This window comes from Centruroides vittatus, unplaced genomic scaffold (genome assembly GCF_030686945.1).
Source record: "Centruroides vittatus isolate TY-2023 unplaced genomic scaffold, ASM3068694v2 contig_717, whole genome shotgun sequence".
Taxonomy (NCBI): domain Eukaryota; kingdom Metazoa; phylum Arthropoda; class Arachnida; order Scorpiones; family Buthidae; genus Centruroides; species Centruroides vittatus.
The window spans coordinates 4523754-4545463 of NW_027122456.1; the positions used below are offsets into that span (position 1 = coordinate 4523754).

General features: G+C 29.6%; 1 protein-coding gene across 2 annotated transcripts; it reads left to right on the forward strand.

Annotated features, from left to right (window-relative positions):
- Positions 1-123: 123 nt before the first annotated feature.
- Positions 124-15694, forward strand: LOC136980738 (uncharacterized). 2 transcript variants are annotated; one of them, XM_067276935.1, is made up of 6 exons: positions 124-310; positions 4339-4469; positions 4527-4664; positions 5272-5406; positions 14880-15035; positions 15229-15694. In XM_067276935.1, the coding sequence occupies exons 1-6, from the start codon at positions 279-281 to the stop codon at positions 15255-15257; spliced, it is 621 nt and encodes a 206-aa protein (XP_067133036.1). In that variant the 5' UTR covers positions 124-278; the 3' UTR covers positions 15258-15694. The 2 variants fall into 2 exon arrangements, with proteins under 2 accessions (XP_067133036.1, XP_067133037.1); XM_067276936.1 differs by having other exon boundaries at positions 127-342.
- Positions 15695-21710: the final 6016 nt, after the last annotated feature.

A 21710-nucleotide genomic window follows, 5' to 3' on the forward strand; every position in this document is an offset into this window, starting at 1 on the left:
AAAAATCTCATTTAAGAAATTCGAAATTACGATTATAATCTTCGTATTTCGTTTTTCTTCCGTCGGGATTTGGAAACGGCCATCCGGCCAAGGGAGGGATTTTCCCTACCGGAGGGGAAATTTCCTTGGAGGACCGAAGACGGAGCGCCGTAGAGGCTGCGACGGGAGAAAGGGGGAGGTGTTTAGTCCCAGGCCCAGGGATAATGGATCTTCTGTGAGAAGCGAGAAAATCGAATCCGAGAGGGGAATTTCCCGGGCCGGGGTCGAGAGTAGGGCGAATGCCAGACCGAGGCAGATCCAGATCGGGCCGGTTTGTAGCAGTCCCTTTGTCTAGCGCGGGAGGTAAGTGGCCGTCGCTCTCGGTCCGCGGGTGCGGGTATCGATCCACCGGGGCCGAAAAAGGGCGCGAGTCGCCCCGCGCTCGTAAAATTCTTGTCCGAGTCGTAAAAATGTCGTCGGAGAGAGGGGACGGCATCGATCGATCGCTCGAATGCGCCAGACCCAATTTCTTCGGCCGTCCCCTTCGAGGATCCGATTAACCGGGCTATTCTATGACAAAGAAAGACGCGCCTGATGATTTCTCTTCTTCCAGTCGAATCGAAGAGTCGCGTTGGTAGAAGTAACGGTTCTTTTCCATTTAACAATTCCGAGAAAGAAACTAACCGTTGACAGAAAACGCGATTTATACACCAAGAAATTCGGCCGGGGAGACCTTCCGTTCGCACAAAAAACATCCCTTTCCGGTGTGAGATGGAAAAATCCTTTGTTATCTAGAGAATCGCCTCTATATATACAGGAAACACGTCATCATCGGCGCGGCAACTGTCGCGTGTACTCGCGTACTCACGCGCAGTTGCCGCATATCGCTGTTTAGGAAAAAAAACCCATCAATTTCCAACATCTCTCTGTTTTTCGTGGTAAAAGTGGATATTTTTAATCCTTAACTCGGAATCATCCATCTTTCCTATTTGCTTTAACGCGAGAATTGAATCTCAATGACTCATGAAGGTGCTTCACACAGAACGACAATAGAGAAGCGGTCTGAAGGAATAAGAAGACGAGAACTGTTCGATTCATCTCACAGATTTGCACAAATCTTTATGCTTATGTTTCCGGTATATACACAGCGGAACGTCGCGTAAATCTCATCCTAAGAAGTTACGAAAGAACGAATTTCCATCGATCGATTGGTTATTTGAAGCGGTCCGTTGCGTATATGTTATCCACAGTATCGAAACGATAAGTTTTCCTCAATTAATGGTGAAAATTAAATCCCAGGAAATTCTTTCCGCATAGATAGTTCACATATATAGATTCACTCATCGAAATGAAAAAATCTTCGAGAAGAAATGCGAGGATAAGGAATTTTAAGCTTCAAATACATGTGAGATACGGAGCGTGTGACATTTTAATCTATTTCTACATACATTAAAGGTCTCGCAAATCGCCCGATTCGTACTTTACCAACGTTACGGAACGAGAGAGACTGCAGTAATTAGGTAATTAGAAGAAATGGCATCTGTCTGCAATTAGTAGGCTAAACGTTGTTATAATTCGAAGATTTCTCCGTTCTATAATTAGCGATGAAAAGAGGGAATAATAATGTCGACCTCGTTAATTAGCGTCGTGTCTGCCTGCGGAGTTAAAAATTATTTTGGTTTCTATCGATAATCATTCTATATTCTGAAAATTTTGTTTTCCATATTTTAGCGTTAACGGGCATTGAGTTATTCGTTATTGTCGAAGAGATATTTCGAAACTGAGAACAAAGAAGAGCTACGAAGAACGTCGCTTAGAATGTTTACGTTGGTTAGATAAGGCCGATTCGCTCTGTTCTAAACGTCGGGGAAAACAAGTTCTGTTGCTATAGTAACATAGCCGGAAGAATTTCTGTTGTTTGGTCCGTGAAAAGTTCGTTCTACTCTTCATCGTCTCGTTTAAGCCGATAGATGATCGCGTCGAACCGCATCATTAATTTTAGAAATTTTTTTACAAGCAAAATAACGGAATTTAATTACATTTCGATTACAAATATATATACTCGAATATATAAGGTAAAAATAGATAAATAAATATACTAAATATACATTATTTTGCGATAGGAAGAAGGATAATTGTATCGAAACAGAATGGCCCGGGTATTCCGTGGCAACAAATTTATTTAGCGCATAAAAATAGAGCAGTGTACGAAAGCTCTTTCAAGAAATTTTAGTTGACCAATGGAAATTCCTTAAATTTTTTCAATTTACTTCAATACGAATGGATTTCTATCGTTGCGAGTTTCTACCTTTTCTGTTTTCCATTAACGTTTTATCCGTTTCATGCAGGGAAATAAAGGCGAACTTTGTTCTGATGTTGCCATGACTACTGTTTACTGCAATACTATCACGACCGAAAGTGTAAAGCTGCATTTTCACTATTGCGACTACCGGAAAGATGCTATCGATATTTTAATATATAAATGCATACACGTCGAGTTCTGCATTCGTTCCGTTTTTATATTGGCATTCATGCATTGACGGTGTCAACGATAAAATATTCCGATTGATTTAACAGAAGTGATGATCGATACTTTTATTCTATCCTAAATTTTTAAATTTATTTTTTATTGATCGATCAGATCCAAATATTATTTATTATTATTATACGCTATATATATATATGCCTATAACTTCTGAGAAGTTTATTGATCTGTTTTTCGAATTGTGGAATTCAGAAATCTTTTTCGAATGCCTTCGTGTAATCTAAAGACACATCAAGCTTTGGTTAGAACGTTTTTCTTTTGTTATCAATACACAGTTAATTTATAAGTATATAATAAATTTTTAAAATTAGATCAAGTAAACAATTAAAATTCTTATATATACAGTATATTTCTGCGTGAAATACTTTAAAAATGTATTATGTACTGTTCTTTATTGCTCCTGTTATGTTTCTTTTAAAGTCAGAATAAATTATGAAGTTCATGCGTCTATAAATCAATATTACTATAATTATAAAGCGATAAAAGTAATTATTATTCATTTATTTTCATACTATTCTCACTAAGCCTGTAACTATTGAGAGATGAAAACAGATCAAATGTTATATGACACGAGAATTTATCTTCATTAAAAATACAGATATGTTTTCATGTAAATATTGGTCTCGGCAAAAATACAACATTAAACAAAGGAATTTTTATGGACTTTAAATTCTAAAAATAATATTATTTTCGAGAACATTTCACTATATTTCAAGTATTTGGCTAAATTAAACGATTTTTTAATTTTATATGAAGTGTATATAGAGAACTGTATATTAATACAATATATATATATATATGGGCCTATAATTTTTGTTATACGAAAAAAACCTTTAAATTCATTTTAAAAAACTATTAATTCATTTTCCTTTCACTTTTGCTCGCGATCATATCAAAATATTTAATAGATTTCGTCGCTTATCGCTATGGATACCTTATCGAATTTCATTAGTGAAGAAGACTTTTGTAACAAATTAAGAAAACGACGTTATTGTTTATTTCAGAGAATATTTGAAATGTGAATAATATTTAATCGGCAGGAATGACATTAGTTAATTGATTAGGAATATATAGACAGGCGAATTTAATTAATGCATAATTTTGCACGATTTTACACGAATATTACAACTCTGATTTAGTTGCCATCATCAGGATTCCATCCTGACTGAAGTTCAGATTAGGAACAAAAACAAAAACTTCGTTGCAGTTATTTGCAAGTTCATAATTCTGTGTTTTTGTAGGTTTTTATTACGAAAATTTATTAAGAAAAACAATTTACTTTCTCTAAATATGTTCTTACATTATAAGATATATGAATGAATCATATAATGCTTTAAAATACAGCTAGTCTTTACTGGAAAAACGAATTACGCCGAGCGAGATAAATGTTTTCCATGTAATAGATGGCAAACTAACCTTGAGTAGTATCGTGGCTTAATAGTACGCAAAAGAGGGAAATAAAATAAAATATTGGGAAACGTCGGATTAAAAGGAAGGGAATTTGGAAAACTGCCAGAAGGGTATATGGTGGAACTAACGGAATCATACTCATCCATCCGGTACTAGTTGCGGAACTGTCCGGAAACGGCGAGTCTACAAGGTCGGGACAACTCCAATACCTCTTAGGTGAGGAGGCGATGGAAGTGGGACGGGAGAGAGCCCTGGCCGACAATCCTCTTTTGGGGGTTATTAGCCGGGAATTGGCGTCGCTAAGGGCGTTCAATTGACAGTAATGTGCCGTTAACGAGGAAGAGGGGTCCAAGGTCAACGAGAGGCCTTCCGCCTCCTCTCATCGCTGTTTTTCTCTCTCATAGCGAGATGAAGAGCTGCGTGTTGGTCTGCGTCTTCCTGCTTATTGGCGTGGTCGCCTGTCGCCAGACCGAAGAAGAACACCGGGACATCATATACCGAACCGTCCGAGGCATCAAAAACTCGCGGATCAAAGGTAAGATTATCCGCTTTCTGACTCGTCTCCGGATCCTCTAACACAACCTCGTTGCAGGTGGCGACTGCCGTTATAAAAAAGGACCGTGGGAACCGTGTGACCCTGTCACCAATACAGAACAACGCACTCTGACGATAAAGAGGGGTGATTCCAGCTGCGAGCCTTCCAGAACCTTGACCAGAAAATGCAAGAAAGGTAAATGCTTTTTTCTATTCTCATTACTGCTCTTTATCGCACTTCAGTTCGCATTCGACTCTCCGTTTCATACATAGAATCGTTTTTTTTATCGCTGATTAATTTTTTAACGCGAGACAAAATATGGATGCGTGGAAAGCTGCAATTTCGTCCATTACGGGCATGCTTGAGCAGCAACCCAGGATTTTCATTTGATTATTGATAATTCTCGAACAACTCGTACTTTCATTCTTTTAATTATAAAAATGCTTAATATTTAAACTGCCGATCAGAATTAAGGAATATCTATTTTCTATTCGTTACAAAAAAACAAGGTTGTTTTACAATGATATAATTCGCATTTTAGCTGTATGCAATTGTAAATTTATCGCTATTATTAAACGTGACTTTTGTATGGATCAGTTTTTAAATCGTGCTAGGTTTATTATTCTTTCTTTCTTTCTTTCTTTTTTTTGGAAGTAAATCTGACTGAAACAAACGAGCATAAGCGTTGCCTGTAAAGATTGACGTTGACGCATTACCAAACGGGAAAGAGTAATTGTACTGCTTGCAGCGAAACAAAAGAGGAACGAATCAATATTAATTGCGGTGAAAAATTTTGTTTCAGCTTGTAAATATGAAAAGGGAGAATGGAAAGAGTGCGATGCCATCACTAACGAACGCGTCCGCATCGATAAACTGAAACCTAAGAGCGATCCTTCCTGCGACGACACCAGAAAAATTACCAAAAAATGTAAAAAAAGTAAGTAATGTAACAGTTTTTACTAATGACGTTATTTTTCACTAATATTTTATAACTGTTTGCTTTTTTTTCTCCTTGATTACTTCCTCCAGTAGCATTACATTTTACAAATAAGTTTTAATTCCATCTTGCATAATATGTATTTTATTCAATTTTATTTCTAAATGAACAATTTAATGATCAATGCATAAAAAATTATACATTCTGACTGAAGATTTCTTCACTAACAAAATAACAATAAAATCCAAACATCATGTTATCTGTTTAAGTATTAAGCACAAATTTTTCCAATTGTGTTTATGAATACTTTTTATTTTTTTCACAACACCAGAACTATCTGGCATAATAACTTTTACTAATTTGAACTAGTTATTGTATGGGATTGAATTAGCAGGATTATTATATTCAGAATTGGAAGTTACAAAGGTCTACAAAAAATTATGTGTATTTACTTTGATCTTAGCATTAGAAATTTTCTTATATGTAATCTGATCTTTAAACTCACAAACAGTTGCTAAACATTCCTTTTAGAGGGGAGAAAAAAGATAAGCTATAATTTCTATAAGAAAAAAAAATGAAAATTTCTGTAGCACTTGAAACCTTATTTTGGATCTAGTTTCGATTTGCAATTATATAAAATATAGATTCTCTTAGTGCCAATTGTTGAAGGAAAAACTAATAGTAGGAATCCAGAACAAAACTGTTTCTTCTTCCATTTTATTTGAGGAATAAAATTTTAGTTAATATAATATAATATTATTTTTTTAGTCTTTCTGTAATGTGGTTACCAAGAGAGCCTTTTACAGAATTTGCCAGATCTATAAGATGAATGGGCAGTAAAGAAGGATGCCCAATACATTCAGATCAGATCATCCATAAAAGAAAATTTCTGAAGATCAAAATGGAATGAAACTTGAGTTTTTAGAATAGCATTTAGACATCAGATATTTTGCTTTTTTTCCTATCTAACATTAACTGTTTTATTATGTAAATTTCAAGTCTTATTTTGTCTCAATTCACAGATAGTAAAATAGATCATAATTACAAGTGTAAATGATGCTTTTTATTGTTGAATAAAAACTACATAATAAGATTTGAAATAGATATAAAGCCATAACTGTCATAAAATAAGAGCTTGCAAATTATTAATGAAATATATATAGTTAATATATATTTATATATACAGGGTGGGCCAGCGAAAACGAAACGGCAGAGTGTTCGTGTTCGTCCAAGCAAAGCGCTCAGACAGGTCGATTTTACTCTCGAGGGGACATCTTTTGCAATAAAGTTTTTGCGATTCTGAATACAACAGACAACAAAAAATTTTAAAAACTCATTTATTTTGTATTAACTAAACAAACATTTATTTCGAAAAACATGTTTGTTTAGTTAATATTCAGAATCACAAAAACTTTATTGCAAAAAATGTCCCCTCGAGAGTAAAATCGACCTGTCCGAGCGCTTTGCTTGGACGAACACGAACACTCTGCCATTTCGTTTTCGCTGGCCCACCCTGTATAATTATATTTTATATACTCAAATATATTAACTATAAGTTAGTGTTTTAATAAGTTATAAGTTCAATCTACATGTTTCAATATAGAAATATTAAAACAAAATGCATCTATTTTATAAATAAACCTAATTAATAGTAATAAAATGATAATATCATTTTATTACTATTAATTAGGTTTATTACAGTTACATATTACAAATATACTTTTCAATAATACAATAAAATAATAAAGAATTTGATTAGAACAATAAAAGATATTAAATTTTAAATAGAGGTAATCAGATGTTTGGTTTCACATATTAAGATAATCTAAAAAAAAAAATTATAGAAATTAAAAATTTTCTGATCTTCAAATTACATGACTTGTAATTATGTTCATTGCTTTAAGATGTTTCTGACTTTGCTATATAAAGTCAAACTGAACTAGAAAAACCTCATTATTAGTTATAACAAAATTATGAACTGTTATAAAAGAAATAGATAATCTATTTCTAGATCTATTCCTTACATTTTTTTCTAATTCTTCTATATTTTTAATGAGATTTTTATTTAAAAGAATGCTGAAAGAAACACCGATAAACATAGCTAAGGCTAATGAAACTAAGGCTAACAAAACTGCTAAGCAGAAACTCAAAAGTGGTTTATTACAAATTATTTGATTTTTAAACTGTTATAACAACAGTTTAAAAAATTGTAAATTAAAAAATTTGTTTTAACAATTGCTTACAAATAACTAAAGTTGGCTTGATTTATTTAAATTTGTTTAGTACAATTTAATTATTTTAATACAAATATCAGTCATTTTGATTTTTTAAAATTATATAAATATTTAAACTGAACAGTTTTAAGATATATATTTTTAAAAAATAGATTATTTATGTATTATTTTTCACATTTTTGGTTTGCATTTTACACATTCTGAAATATGCTACAGAACTATTTCATTCTTATGAACAAACCTAAAAAATGCTTTAAAACGTTTGATAATATCATTACTTTAAAATGAAATATTATAAAAAAGATTATGGATAACCCTATAAAATGTTTATTAATTCATAGGTCTTACAGCTTATGAGAATGCTTGATTGCAAACAAACCTATTAAACTATAGTTTAGTAAATAATGTTATAAAAAATCTGAAGCATCCAGTTACTACAAAAATCTAATAATATGCAGTATTACTTAGTTTAATAAGTAATTTTGGCATTATGTTACTTAAAATGTCTATTTTTTTCGTTTTTGAAAAATTTGTTAAATAAGTAGAAGTTTATTAATTGTTACATGTAGAACCAGAGCTGTGCAAGATTATCAAAAATACCATATTACTGGACATTTTTGGTAATCTTGCAAAATTTAGTAAATTATATGCAATTTAAACATTGCAAATATTGCTGTACATTTTGTATCAGTGGATGCTGCTACAGAGATGTAGCAAACATAACTGACGCCCAAGGAATGACACTTTATTGGCCCCCTTCCCCCTCCAGAAACACATATAGTAATATAATGTATAGAATTTACTCGTAATAAGAATATAATACAAATAATAACAGAATGTAGTGTCTACCTTAAAATATCTATAATATATTACGAATAGTTACTATTACCTTCATGCCCGGAGAGTGGCGCCAGGGGCATGATAGATCCCCTTGCTTCCCTCGCTACACTACTGTGCTACTGTATACTTCCGATTTGTATATGCATACTCTTTAATCAGTCTGAAGATGATAAAATGCTTGACTATACTGTGTTAAGACTGACTGAAAAACCTATAGAAATATTAATGAATATGTTATTGTATAAAATCAATATTCAAAATATTCATATGCATATATTATTTAATTAATTGTTTTCATTACTAGTTTCTGTGGATTTTTTTAAGCCTAAAATTTTTGGCTTTTTTTCAGTAACTTACACACGCAAGGAACTCTTATTCATATAGACTTTATTATTGGATGTGAATATCTTAATTTGGCTCTTCAGTCCTTATTTTCTGTACAGATCTTATCAAAACAAATAATAGTTATAAATTACATCACACATATCTGTTTACAGATATCTACAAAAAGTTTTTTCTATTTTCATTAGCTGATTATTGAATACAAATTGAAATTAAAAATTGGGCAATTAATTGGATATATTATAAAAATTTGTTTAAAAAAAAATGCTGTATAAAATAAAATTGAAATAGATAAGTAACAAAATTAAATAAATATTTTTTTTTTAAATTAGAATTTTATTTAAAAAAATAATTTAAACTGCTACTAAATTTAAACTAATTTAAACTGAATTTTTAAAAATAATTTAAATGGGTAAAATTATGAATTGGTAAGATTTAAGACAAATTAGAAAAACTTAGACAAATTTTGAATAAAACCTAATAAATAGAAGTAAACAATTGGGTTTAAAAAACTTTTCTTCAAAAAAGTTGAAATTAAAATTGCATATATTATATTTATTTTTCAGGTATGTATTGAATACATACGATTCACAAAAACTATGCATGCTCTGAATATGAGAAATGTATTTGTAAGTTTTCAATAACTTCTCAGAGTGCCAAATTATTAGATATTCCAGATTATTGTGTGCTAAATTAACAAATTTCTACTGTAGTTAAGGATTTTTAAGAAATTGAAATAACACATAAAAGAATTGGTGAAAACATATAAATCAATGTTGTAAGCAATTTTTTTTTTGTTTAAGATTGTATTACTGCTGAAAAGATTTACAAAATGCAATCTGCTCTCTGTAGCGTTAGTAAGTTATTTCAAATATTAAAATTAAATATTTTAAGTTTTTAAAAAGAATTCTAGTAATTAGTATAAAATATATATCCTGGTATTTGGAAAATAGAAATTAATGACCTTCTTTTTACAAATATAACTTTCAGTATTTACTCTTGCTTTTTGTTAAATTATTAAGAAATTTTTTACTTCAAAATTTTATGACCTAAGAATCTTTTTATTACAAAATGAATCTTGGTTTCATTAGTAGAATATTTGTTCAGAATCTGTTGGATAGATTTCAAAGTATACAGAGATTATACAGAGTATAAGAAATTTGATGCCTTGAAGTATGAAACATATGAGAGATGACTTCTTTAGCTCATAATTCATAATTATAAAAATATAATTCATATGATTGTATATATTTGTTTTCATTCTGGTTTCATTTAAAAGCTAATTTGTTTTCAATATTATAATTTTTTATGTAAAACTGTATATAGTGTATTTGAATACTTTCTATTGTTGATATCTATCACTTATTACAAGCATCAAAGATAATTTTGCTAATATTAGTACAAACTTTAAAATTTCTCTACGATAGGGGACTAATCAGTTCAGACATAAGCTAATGCATATATCCAGTCTATAAGATTTAGAAAGGTTTTTATACACTGAATATGAAAGCAGTTTTGAGAAGTTGTAAATATTCTTGATAATATAATCATTCTTTTGTAAAACTTACAATAAAATTTGGTATTTTAAAGTTTCAGAATTGATCATTTCTTATATTTGACAATTTTTGAAGTAATAAAATTAATATATACTGTGTATATTAAGTCACATCAGAATAAAATATTTTCAAAACTGATGGCAAAATTATTATATTTTTTGAATAGAATTTTGAAGTAACAACAATGATAAAAAGAAATGATCGTAAGATTTCATATTTTAAAGATCTGAAACATAATTTATAAATAGTATATTATATTTATAAAATATAACATTAATGTAAAAATATTATCTATAGTTTTCTGTAATTATTTTTATTTAGTCTTGAAGTTAAATTAGATATATTCAATTCTTTTTGCAAATATTTTTGTGGAAAAATCTTTTCTATTGAACTTATGAATTCTTTGGTGCTTTTACTTTGGAATAGATTATATAAAAGTCTTTTTTTATAGCTCCTTCACAGAAAACTATTCAGGTAGCAGTATCCTTTAATAGCATGATTGTATATTGAAGTAATTTCAATTAATCTAGCATATTTCTAGTATCATTTTTCATAATTCAGTCACTTTCATTGTATTATATGCATTCTTTGATTCAAATAATATGGTTTACTGTTGTCTTAATGATGATGTTTTAAAACAGATAATATAAAAAGAATTAAAGGCTAGTAGTTGCACAAGATCCTAAAATTCTTTGACAGAGGAAACATCATATTAAGATATTTAACTAATTAAATTTGTTTTGCAACTGTATATGATTTATATAAGAAGTTAAAAATTATACTTTTACTAGGGAAAAAACATTTTGATCAAGTAGTATTAATATAAATTGATACAATTTGATCTCTAAAAACAATCGTAGTGTAATTTATTATATAACAAATATAATCCTGGCATAAGTTATATAGAAAAGTAAATGTTAATATAATAATTAAAAGAAAAATTTGAGATCCTTTTAGTAGATTAGATTTCACAGATTATTATTCAAAAGAAACAAGTGTTTTGATGTATTAATATTTTGAATTAAAGTAAAAAGTAATATAATACATAGACAAGTAAAATATTTTAATTAATATACAGTACTTTAAAAACAATTTATGTTAAATAAAATATAATTTTATTAAGAATTTAGAATTTTATTGAGATGTTATAATGAAAAACAGCAATAAGAAGACAATTAATAGCAACTTCAAAACAATAATTATTTTTAAACTAAATGACTAAAATATGTAAAATATTTATATATAGCAACTAATATAAAATTATAGTATTTATTTTTAAAAACTTTGTATCCCTTAAGTATTTATATATAATACGTAAATACAATAAATGTAACTATATATTTTATATCTTCATCCTAAACATCCAATAATTGCCTCTTATTCATGAAATAATGTAATATATGGCTAGAAGTTATGAAAACAGTTAATGATATAATTAGGTCACATTCTTCCATCAGATATTAACAAATGAATAACTCCTAACAAGGCAATGTAATCTCTCCAATTCTCATAACTACCAATTAAACAAGGTTAAATTATTAATTAAAATGTGTCTTAAAATATTAAAAGTATGTTATGAGTGGTAGATAATAAAATGATAATCAGCAAATATGCATTTGCAGTTTAAATAAACACATCCTTGATTTTCAATTAAAGTTAAATATACAGTATATTTACATTATATTGCAATATATAATAAATTGCATTTGTGTGTGTATAATATATACTGTAATGACAATGTTAAAATAAAACTTAAAGGAACTGTGTAATTAATGCAAGGGCAAATAAATTCATTTTACATATAGAGAAAAACAGTTTAATCAATTAGTGTTAAAAACAAATTAAAAAAAAATTAATGTTGAGTGTGAATATATATTGTTGATTATTTTAAACAATAGTCTTTTTTCTTCTTTTTGTTAAATGGATGATAGTCATGGTCATATTTATAATTTATTTAAAATGGCATGTAATGTAAAATAAAAACTTTCACAAGTAAAATGTTACTGATTCAAATAATTATAGTAACTAAATAGTATTTAAGCTTAAATAAGAACTGAATCTAGTATGTTTTATTTTAAATAAACTTCACTTTTAGTTTTGTTTAAAGAATTTTTTCATGATCACTTAAAATCAATATATCATCTTCAAGTTTCAACCCCTTGTTACATTATACCATCTCCAAATGCTATTCTGTTATAGAGGTTATTTTTATTTTTGGTATAAAATGTTTATCAAGTCCATCTGACTCATCTTCAGACACAACTCCAAACTCAATTGAACATAACCGACATTCAAATTTCCAAACATTGGCATTTTCAGCATGTAAGATCACATGTTCTAACATTTTAAGACAGCAGTCATTGGCTAAGTATTTTTGTATTTGTTTTTAAATCTGCTTTTGTTTCAAATATAATGAAATATCGTATTTTGCTTCTTATTCTGAATAATCAGAAAATAATATAAAATTTAATTCTTCTATAAAAAAGAAACAAAAGTAAATTGCATTTTATAATTTCAATAAAAAATTGTAATCATGACATAATAATGATCAACTATTAGAAACTTTTTCCAAAATATTAAAAAATAAATTATTAAACACCTTACAGTTTTACAATTTTGTAGTTATAAAAAGTCCATTAAATATATTAGATTTACTTTTATTTATTATACACAGTCATTTTTACAGAATTATTTAATATGTCTTTTCTTATAGTTGTTATGTCCAAATTTATAATCAATACTTATAATTAAAAGCGTATAATCAATACTGAATATTTTTGTAATATTAAATCATTAATAAAATTTAATATAAATCTTTTTAATAAAATTTAAAAAATAAATTAATAATAAGAATTTATAGATTAAATTACTAGTTTAAAATATTTAAGTTTAATCTATAATACATATATTTTAACAGATTTTGTTATAAATTACTAGGATAAAATTAGTTTAAGATACCATGCATTGAAAAAAGTTACACACCCATATAGAATCGTCTAATTAGTGCAAAACTGACATACAACTACAGTATGTTTCAGACAAATATGTAAATGATTACAGTTGTGGTCCTATTGCATGCCGGACAATACTACTAGACTGCCTTAAAATTACTACCCTAGTATTCTACATAAAGGCTTACTCACTTTGTTTAGAATTTTAAGTACATTTGGCTTCCAAGAATGCTTGTATGATGCAATAAAAGAGATTATGCACAGCTGACAGAGTTTGAGAAAGGACATATTATTGGGCTGAGGGAAGCAGAATGGCTGAAGACTTTTTCTATGTTCATTTTTTTTCTATGTTCTAATATTTTTCTATGTTTTCTAATGTTCATTATTCATATCTGTTTAAGAGTTTTATCTGTCAGTCTATAAAATATAAAATTGCAATTGACTATAGCAATATTTTAAATATAATATAATTCATTATTAAAAAATTGTTTCTTGATCTAGATCAGAAAATAGATAGTAGATAGGTCAAACATTGTCTTACGTTGCATATTTATTACATAAAAACACACAAATGCATATTTATATTGTGAAAATTCTTTATTACTACACTGCCTGTAGCATAGTACAGCAGTATTGATTAACAAAAATTGGTTGACCAATCTTTAGTGTTATTCATGTTAGTCATGTTGCCAATTAACTAGAGCAGCATTTTTTGACTTGTGTGCTCCTTAGCAGCCCATTTTTTAAAGTTTTATTTCCCACTTCTGCTGAGTTTTACTTCTCACGTTTATCAATGGTGCCTTGGTCACTTATACAATGTTGTACAATTACATGTAAAAAAAGATTTTTTTAATTAAAAATTGTGAAAAAGGACACGGATAAATATAATAAAAATATAATTGTATTTTTATTTAAAACTAAGCATCAGGTACCATGATGTCACCAAAGGCCTCAATGCAAAATCCGAATCTTCTTATAGTATATCCACCATTATTAATTTTTTTCACATACTCCTAAACCACCAAGTGTGTACCCAGGGGTATGTGCTTGATGGTTTAGAAATTGATTTTGGGTGATTTACTCATGCCTCCAGTTGGGAATTGCTGAACTAGATCATTAACAACAAAAATAATAAATAAATAATAATAATTACATTGATGACAAACTTTCACCCACTTTGACAGGATAACCTAATAAATTTAATAATTAATGAATATTAGTAAATTGAAATAGAAAAATCAATTACTTTTTTCAAACTAAACAATTAGATTTTAAAAAATTCCACAAGATAATAAAAAAAAGGTGAATATATTTAATTTGTAATAAATGAAAAAAACTGATAAATTTATAGTGTTTAGAAAGAAATTAATTTGAATAAAACTAACAGAATGCTTTTTTAAATTTTATTTACTGATTATTATTAGAGAAATAACAGAATCTGTCATAAGCTTTGCCACACGATTTATTGAGTTAAAAATCGTGTTTTTAAACTATTTTTTGTTTTGACTTTAGAATAGAAAATTTTCTGATCATATATTTTTATTTTACAGTATGTCAATATAACAGAAAAGTTGACTGGGGACGATGTGACACTAACACTGGACAAAAAGTGAAGGTTTTAAATCTAGTTCAGGGAGATCCTTCCATTTGTGAACCAACAAGATTGGTAAAGAAACCCTGTGGCAAGAAAGGCAAAAATAAGAAAGGTAGCTTTTTGAAAATAATTAATATATTGATAACTATAATTATTAATATTTTTCATTGTAAGCTGTAAATTTAAGTTAAAAAATCAGTTTAGTTTATAACTTAATTTGAAATAACAGAACAAAGCCATAATATGCATATCTTCAAGCAACTGCCAAGATATAATGTTTTAAAATGAAAATCTTTTATTTTCAGCCAATGATGATTATGAAGATTATGAATAAGGAGTTGTATCCAAAGAGAAAATGGGAAGGGAGTTTCTATTGAGAGTTTAGACAGAAAATGATTATTATCTACTTCTGGTATGGAAGCAATTATCAGAGTTGTGCCAAAATATACAGTTTGCCTTTTTATCGATGTGGTATTGTGATTTTTTTCTGTAATTATATACATTAGTGAAGTGAAAGTGCCTCTTTTCTATGGCATCAGTAATACTCCATAGATTTTTACGGGATTATTATAGATTCCAGACTTCCTAGTTTTTATGGTATTTCTTTAAATATTTAATATTTTCTAAGTATTTTTTAAATTGGAATTAATTTTTGTCAACTTATTGCTATTGAGTATTGTATGAGTAAAGAATTTGAATGAATAACTTGTTGTGTGTATTGGTGTCCCATGTCTTTTTAAAAGAAGTGGCAATAAAGTTTTACACAACCTATTTGATATTTATTTCATTTCATTCAGTTGATAACACATTACAGATTATATTGTTTTCATATTCAAAACAAAACATCTGTTAAAATTTTAAATTGTCTCCAGCATTTTTATTTTACCTTGAAGCTGATCCAATGAAAAAACACTTGGTGGATGGAAAACTCTATCAAATACTTCTATTATTTCACAAACATAATAAATGCATCTTAAAACAGTTTTCTTTTCTTCAGATAAAATTTTTCACAGATGCATTTTCTTCACATCATTCATATTACCAAATTTTTCCTAAAACTTTTTCCTGTTTAAAATCATAAATGATATTTCTCAAAAAATATCTTTTAAATATCCAAATAAATGTTAATATAATTATTGTAAGATACATATGGAAGTTTTTAATAAAATAGGCATTTAAGCATACATTTCTTATTCCACATCAGTTTTGTTCTATTTTTAAATTAAAAGGAATACATAATGAGAAGGTTACTTAAAATAAATACAAGCAGTTATTTATTAAGACGTCGCCACAATGCCAGGCTGCAATTTTTAATTAATTTAATTTAAAATATATGCTCTCCATCTCAATTTATTAATGGTTTGCCCCTGTACATCATACTTTTCCTTTAACAATAGAGTCGTGCCAGTCATCTAACACCTTTCAGGGGAAAATTTTAAAATGAAATAATAATATATTAATGTGGAAGTTTATTATGAAGCATTAATGTTCTAATTTTTAAGAAAAATAAAATGTTTTAAGAAAAATAATAAATTCTGTATAAGTAAAAAGAAAATAATAATGTAATTATAATGGAACCAAACATTTTATTTCTTGGGAAATTCCGTTCATTAGATATGGTTGTACTAATAGAAGGTCTAAAAAATTATCTGGCATCACGTTTCACAGGTATGTGTCAGTTACTAACGAACCTATTGTTCATTTTGTTAGTGGTAATGAGATAGTGTTTTGATCCTAACCATGTGATTAAATTAGTATGAAATACTTTAGGATAAAAAAAAAAAACTATATTTCAGGGGCGAATCCTGACCAAAATTTTTGGGCATGCCGAAAGTTATAATAAAAATAATAGGCACCTAAGAATAGGCAGAAACGTTATTTGGTGTGAATAAAAAGTATGGACTATTATAAAGCCCATTATATCTACACACGAAATATACGTGGTACGATCCAAAAGTTCGGGGAATGCAGTAATCTACGACAACAAAAGCATGTATTTGAAGTTACAGCGTATGAAATGGATTCTATCAAACCACCTCTACGTGTTCAGGTTAATTTCACCCATGTCATGTGATTAAACCGCGAGCGCTGCTGTTTTTTTTTCCGGAAACAGTTACCTTTGTCCTGCGACGTAATCAAAGTGGAGTTTCAAGAACAACCTCCAACATTTCGACTTCACCGTGACCTTTCACCGTAGAATCACCGTACACCTTTCTTAGCAATTTTAAAATCTCCGTAGGTGTTTTACCTAAACGCTGACAAAATTTAATGTTGGAAGTTGTTCTTGAAACTCCACTTTGATTAAGTCGCAGGACAAAGGTAACTATCTCCGGAAAAAAACAGCAGCGCTCGCGGTTTAATCACATAACATGGATGAAATTAACCTGAACACGTAGAGGTGGTTTGATAGAATCCATTTCATACGTTGTAACTTCAAATACATGCTTTTGTTGTTATGGATTACTGCATTCCTCGAACTTTTGGATCGTACCACGTATTATAATGAAAAAGTATTAAAAATTTTTGTGGGCCCTTGACGCTGGGGGCCCAGAGCTTTAACCCTATTAGTCCTTATGTAGATCTGCCCCCAGACACATATATATGCTGACTGGGTACAGCAAGCTTTCGATACAAAATCTGGCCGTGTTAAATGCCGCTAGCAGTCAATGTAAAAGGAAACAAAATTGATAAAAGAGTTTACACGTTAGAACAAATTATTATTGGCATATTTGTTCTCTTATAAAAAATATATTGACAGTCAAAACTTTCTCTTAAACATGCTAAGCAAGCCCAGAGAATTCGTCCCTGCTATATTCTCAAAAGGCATTGTTGATTGGGTTATATCAACGCATTGCGCAATTTACAAGAGACTGAAAATATTCATTTGGGAAATAAGCTCAAGAGTTCGTATGTTTTCTTTTTACAGACAAAAAATGAAAACGAAGTTAGCAACACAGTAAGTGCTTCTGTCGCTGATGCTATAGCATTTTGTAATACTCATTTGCAGCTGATTGTGAATCAATTATAAAATTTATCCAAGTGATGAATGATTTGTTTAATGTGCTCAATTCAAGAAATGTTGAGCAGACTAGGTTGAAAGAGCCTTTAACGGGAGTCGGAAAATTTCAAAATTTCAAGAGGCGCCAATACGGCTAGTGAACTGGCTTGTTTTGTTTGGTCGCGTTTCTTTATGCAGCGCTGCCCGATCGCTACATAGCAAAGCGTTCCTAAATGAAGCACTATCATGTAGCTAACTGCTTCTAAACGTTTGCAGCAAAGATAAAGCAGCTTTTACATCCGCTACACGTGTAAAGCAAAATGGACGCTTGTGTTTATAATGCGATATTGTGTTGTGAAAATAAAAAAGTCGAACTAACTGGCAACGCGACACATGGGCGAGATCCCACCAGTGACCGAGTGGATAAAACCATTGAACATCCGTTGTCGCGTTGCCGTAACCAAATAAACCAATCAAGCCACCTGAGCGATCTGCCGAGAAGAATGCTTCCCGGGAGGTCTTTCATTGGGAAACTGCCCCTATTTAGGTGATACAAACATGAAGAAATCGCAAAAGACTCCATGTAGCCAACCCCTTGACGAGGACGAACGCACGGCCTCGGCCACTAGTGAGCGCTAATAGACATTGGCCCATATATTTCCTATAGTTGAACAAGTATTAAAAATAACTTTAAGAATATTTATAAATTTATAACATATTCAGTTTTTTATTTGAGGAATATGATTTTACAATAAAGCCTACATAAAGAACTTAACCGTACATTTAATATATTAATTATAAACTGCTTTAGAAATTGAAAATAGTGACAACAATGTTATATTAAATACAATTTTTAATATATTGTAACACATGCGTCTTATTACTCTTTGGCGGCCATTTGTACGTAGAATTGTAATGCATAACCTGAAGTCTGTTGAAATTTCCGATAGGTTGTAGTCTCCGTTTTCTGTATTTTTCACGTAGGAGCTTCGTCGCAACGCGGTTGTACAGTTTAATAATTGTCATTTAATCGTTAAACTTCTATCGATGATTACAGTTTTATTAAATAAAGAAAAAACTATTTTACTTTATCTGTTTTCTACTTATTGCGTAAAATAACTATTATCACTTAGCATGGAATAAAGAAAAGTTTGATAACTTACGCGTTTGATTATGTTGTATTCACTCACCTCATTTCGTAACCTATTATTTTCTTTTCTTCTAATAACTTTAATGTTATTTGAAGAACACGAGCAGGGCGACTGGGTTACGTCGAAAAGGGGTAGGCTATAGACTTTTACCTTAAGAAATAATGGAAAAGCAAAGGTAGTCCTAGGATTTGCAAGACCCTAGGAAAGATTTATTTCTGAGGCCCATTAAAAGAGTGATGAAAGTAGAGGGTAGATTTATTTAGTTTACAATAGTATAAATATTTTAATATACTGTAGAAACAGGCAGTGAAACACAAATTATATTTTCAATAACTATCGATTTGATGACTGATATATTAAAATATACCAAATTCACTAAGCCCTAGCCTAAGCTCTTCGCATATATGGAAAAGCTCGTCTCTATTTATAAGAAATGTCAGGAAAAAGATACGCTCGTAAGCTCTGCATTGTAGTTGAAATGTGTAAAGTCTTTAATTTTTATATAAAATTGTAAATTTCGATGATATTATTATTTTATAGTTCACAAAACACGTAGTTTCCTGAATTTGTAGTATCCATTGTAAATTGTACGACGGTCGATGGCCGAGTGATTAGCCTAAAGGGTCAGTCCATCATTCTGGGGAAAACTGAAACGAACCCGGACGGTCGAAAAACCCTAGGAATTTTTCGGGTGATTCATCCCGGATATGTTGGGCCCAGTTCCTCACAATCCAGAAAATCCATTGTGGTTTTGATTAAAAGCCCTCTTAATGCCTGAGGAACGAGGGAGAAGACAATGATTGTAGGAAACAAAACAATCTTAGACTGTTGTTATTTTTGAAGATTTTATAATTATTTTATAATAAAAATTTATATATTATTAAATTATTAATTATTGAAATTGTATTTTACAAATAATAATCTTATAAACGACTTTATCTTTCATTTTAAGTTAATAATATAATATTTAACAAAGATATAAAAAAAGATGTTTTAATTATTTAACAAATAGTGTTTCCTTATCATCTTCTGATCTCATAACTAAATTTTTTCGTTTATCAAACCAATAAAGTTTATTATAATAAAATTTATTTGATCACATAAATGAAAGGTCCGAATTCCGATTCCGCAGGAATGTTACTGATAGACAATTTTTAATGGGATTTATTTTGCTGGAATCGGTCCCTCACTTCGTCAACGATAGAAAGTTAGGTTGCTTAGTGACGGCACTCTAGTAGCAGACAACGTCAAATGTTCGATTGATAATGGAGAAACCTGGACAATACTTGGTAACAATTCTAAATGCCTGTATATATTGACAGATACGTTGTATGAAAAGAAACTAATTATTACGTTTCAGACATCTGAAATTTTAAGTTTAAAGTTAGTTTAGTTCGATTGCAAATGCCAGTGGACACAATTTTTTAAATACTTTTGTTTATTGGATGAGGCTTTTTAGAACATTATTCTACATTCGGAATGTTTTCTGCTATAATCCTCATTAGAATGAAGTGCTCAGTGCATTTTTTCTTGCATTTGTTTTAAAGGTTTGCCATGTTCTTTTTCTCGCATCATCTTCCAAAAATAAATCATTATCTCCTTTTAAATCCACTTCCTTTTTCATTGATTCTCAATTATTTTGTGCGCTAAATGTAAGGATGTGTAGAGCTTTCTTTTTGGCGATCGATATTAAATATACCTACATTACACACATAAAAAAAATGATTGTTTTATTTTTAGAAATGGAAGCGTTTAAATTTCATGGATAAACGTCTAAAGACTAAAAATTAATCAATTAATTAAGATTTTCGAAAGAAGATTCCGTTGTATTACTTTGCTGTAGAGAATATATGAATGTTTCCCTGCTCCGAAGAGTTTATATTAGTCGATTACGGGAGCTTAATTATATTTTGTCATCTTTTTCTAGGATTGTGATCGAAACTCTTACACTTTTTAAGAGAAAAACAATTTATAAAAGAGCGAAATACTTTTGCCAGACATTTTTACTTATAGCTTAAATCTGTAATCATAATAATTTAACCCTTTCTCCACCCAGACACAGGTAACGAAAGACGACCGATCGGGAAAGACGATTAACTGACGTTTGGTAGAAAATAATTGTGTTCTTCGTGGTAGTGACGTCCTCAGAGTCACCAATCAATTTCTCTTTCCAGTTAAACTCTTCTCAACATTTAAATTGATTCTCTTTCCCGTTTACTAAAATAATTGCGGTTACTGAATTATCTTTTGAAGAAATTGGAAGTAATTTGTACACAATACATAAGTAATTAATTCTATTTTGAATAATTTTATTTATATATCCATATTTCAATTTTCACACCTACAAACAAAGTTTACAATAACACAAAGCTTTCGTATTTCGTAGTTTCATAAAGAATAGTTTCTTATTTCTCAATCTTTAATTTTTCCAAGACCTTAGTTAAAAATTGAATTTCGAAAATCTTTTTCCTCATCACTCGCATCCTTACATTAAAAAATGTTTTTGTATTATCTCATAGAACGTAAAAATCAAAAGTATACATATGTACCCCATAATTTAAAATTCTATAGGACCTAGATAAAATTTGCTATCCTTTATTACGTACCATATATTTATGCAATCCAATTCCATGAATAT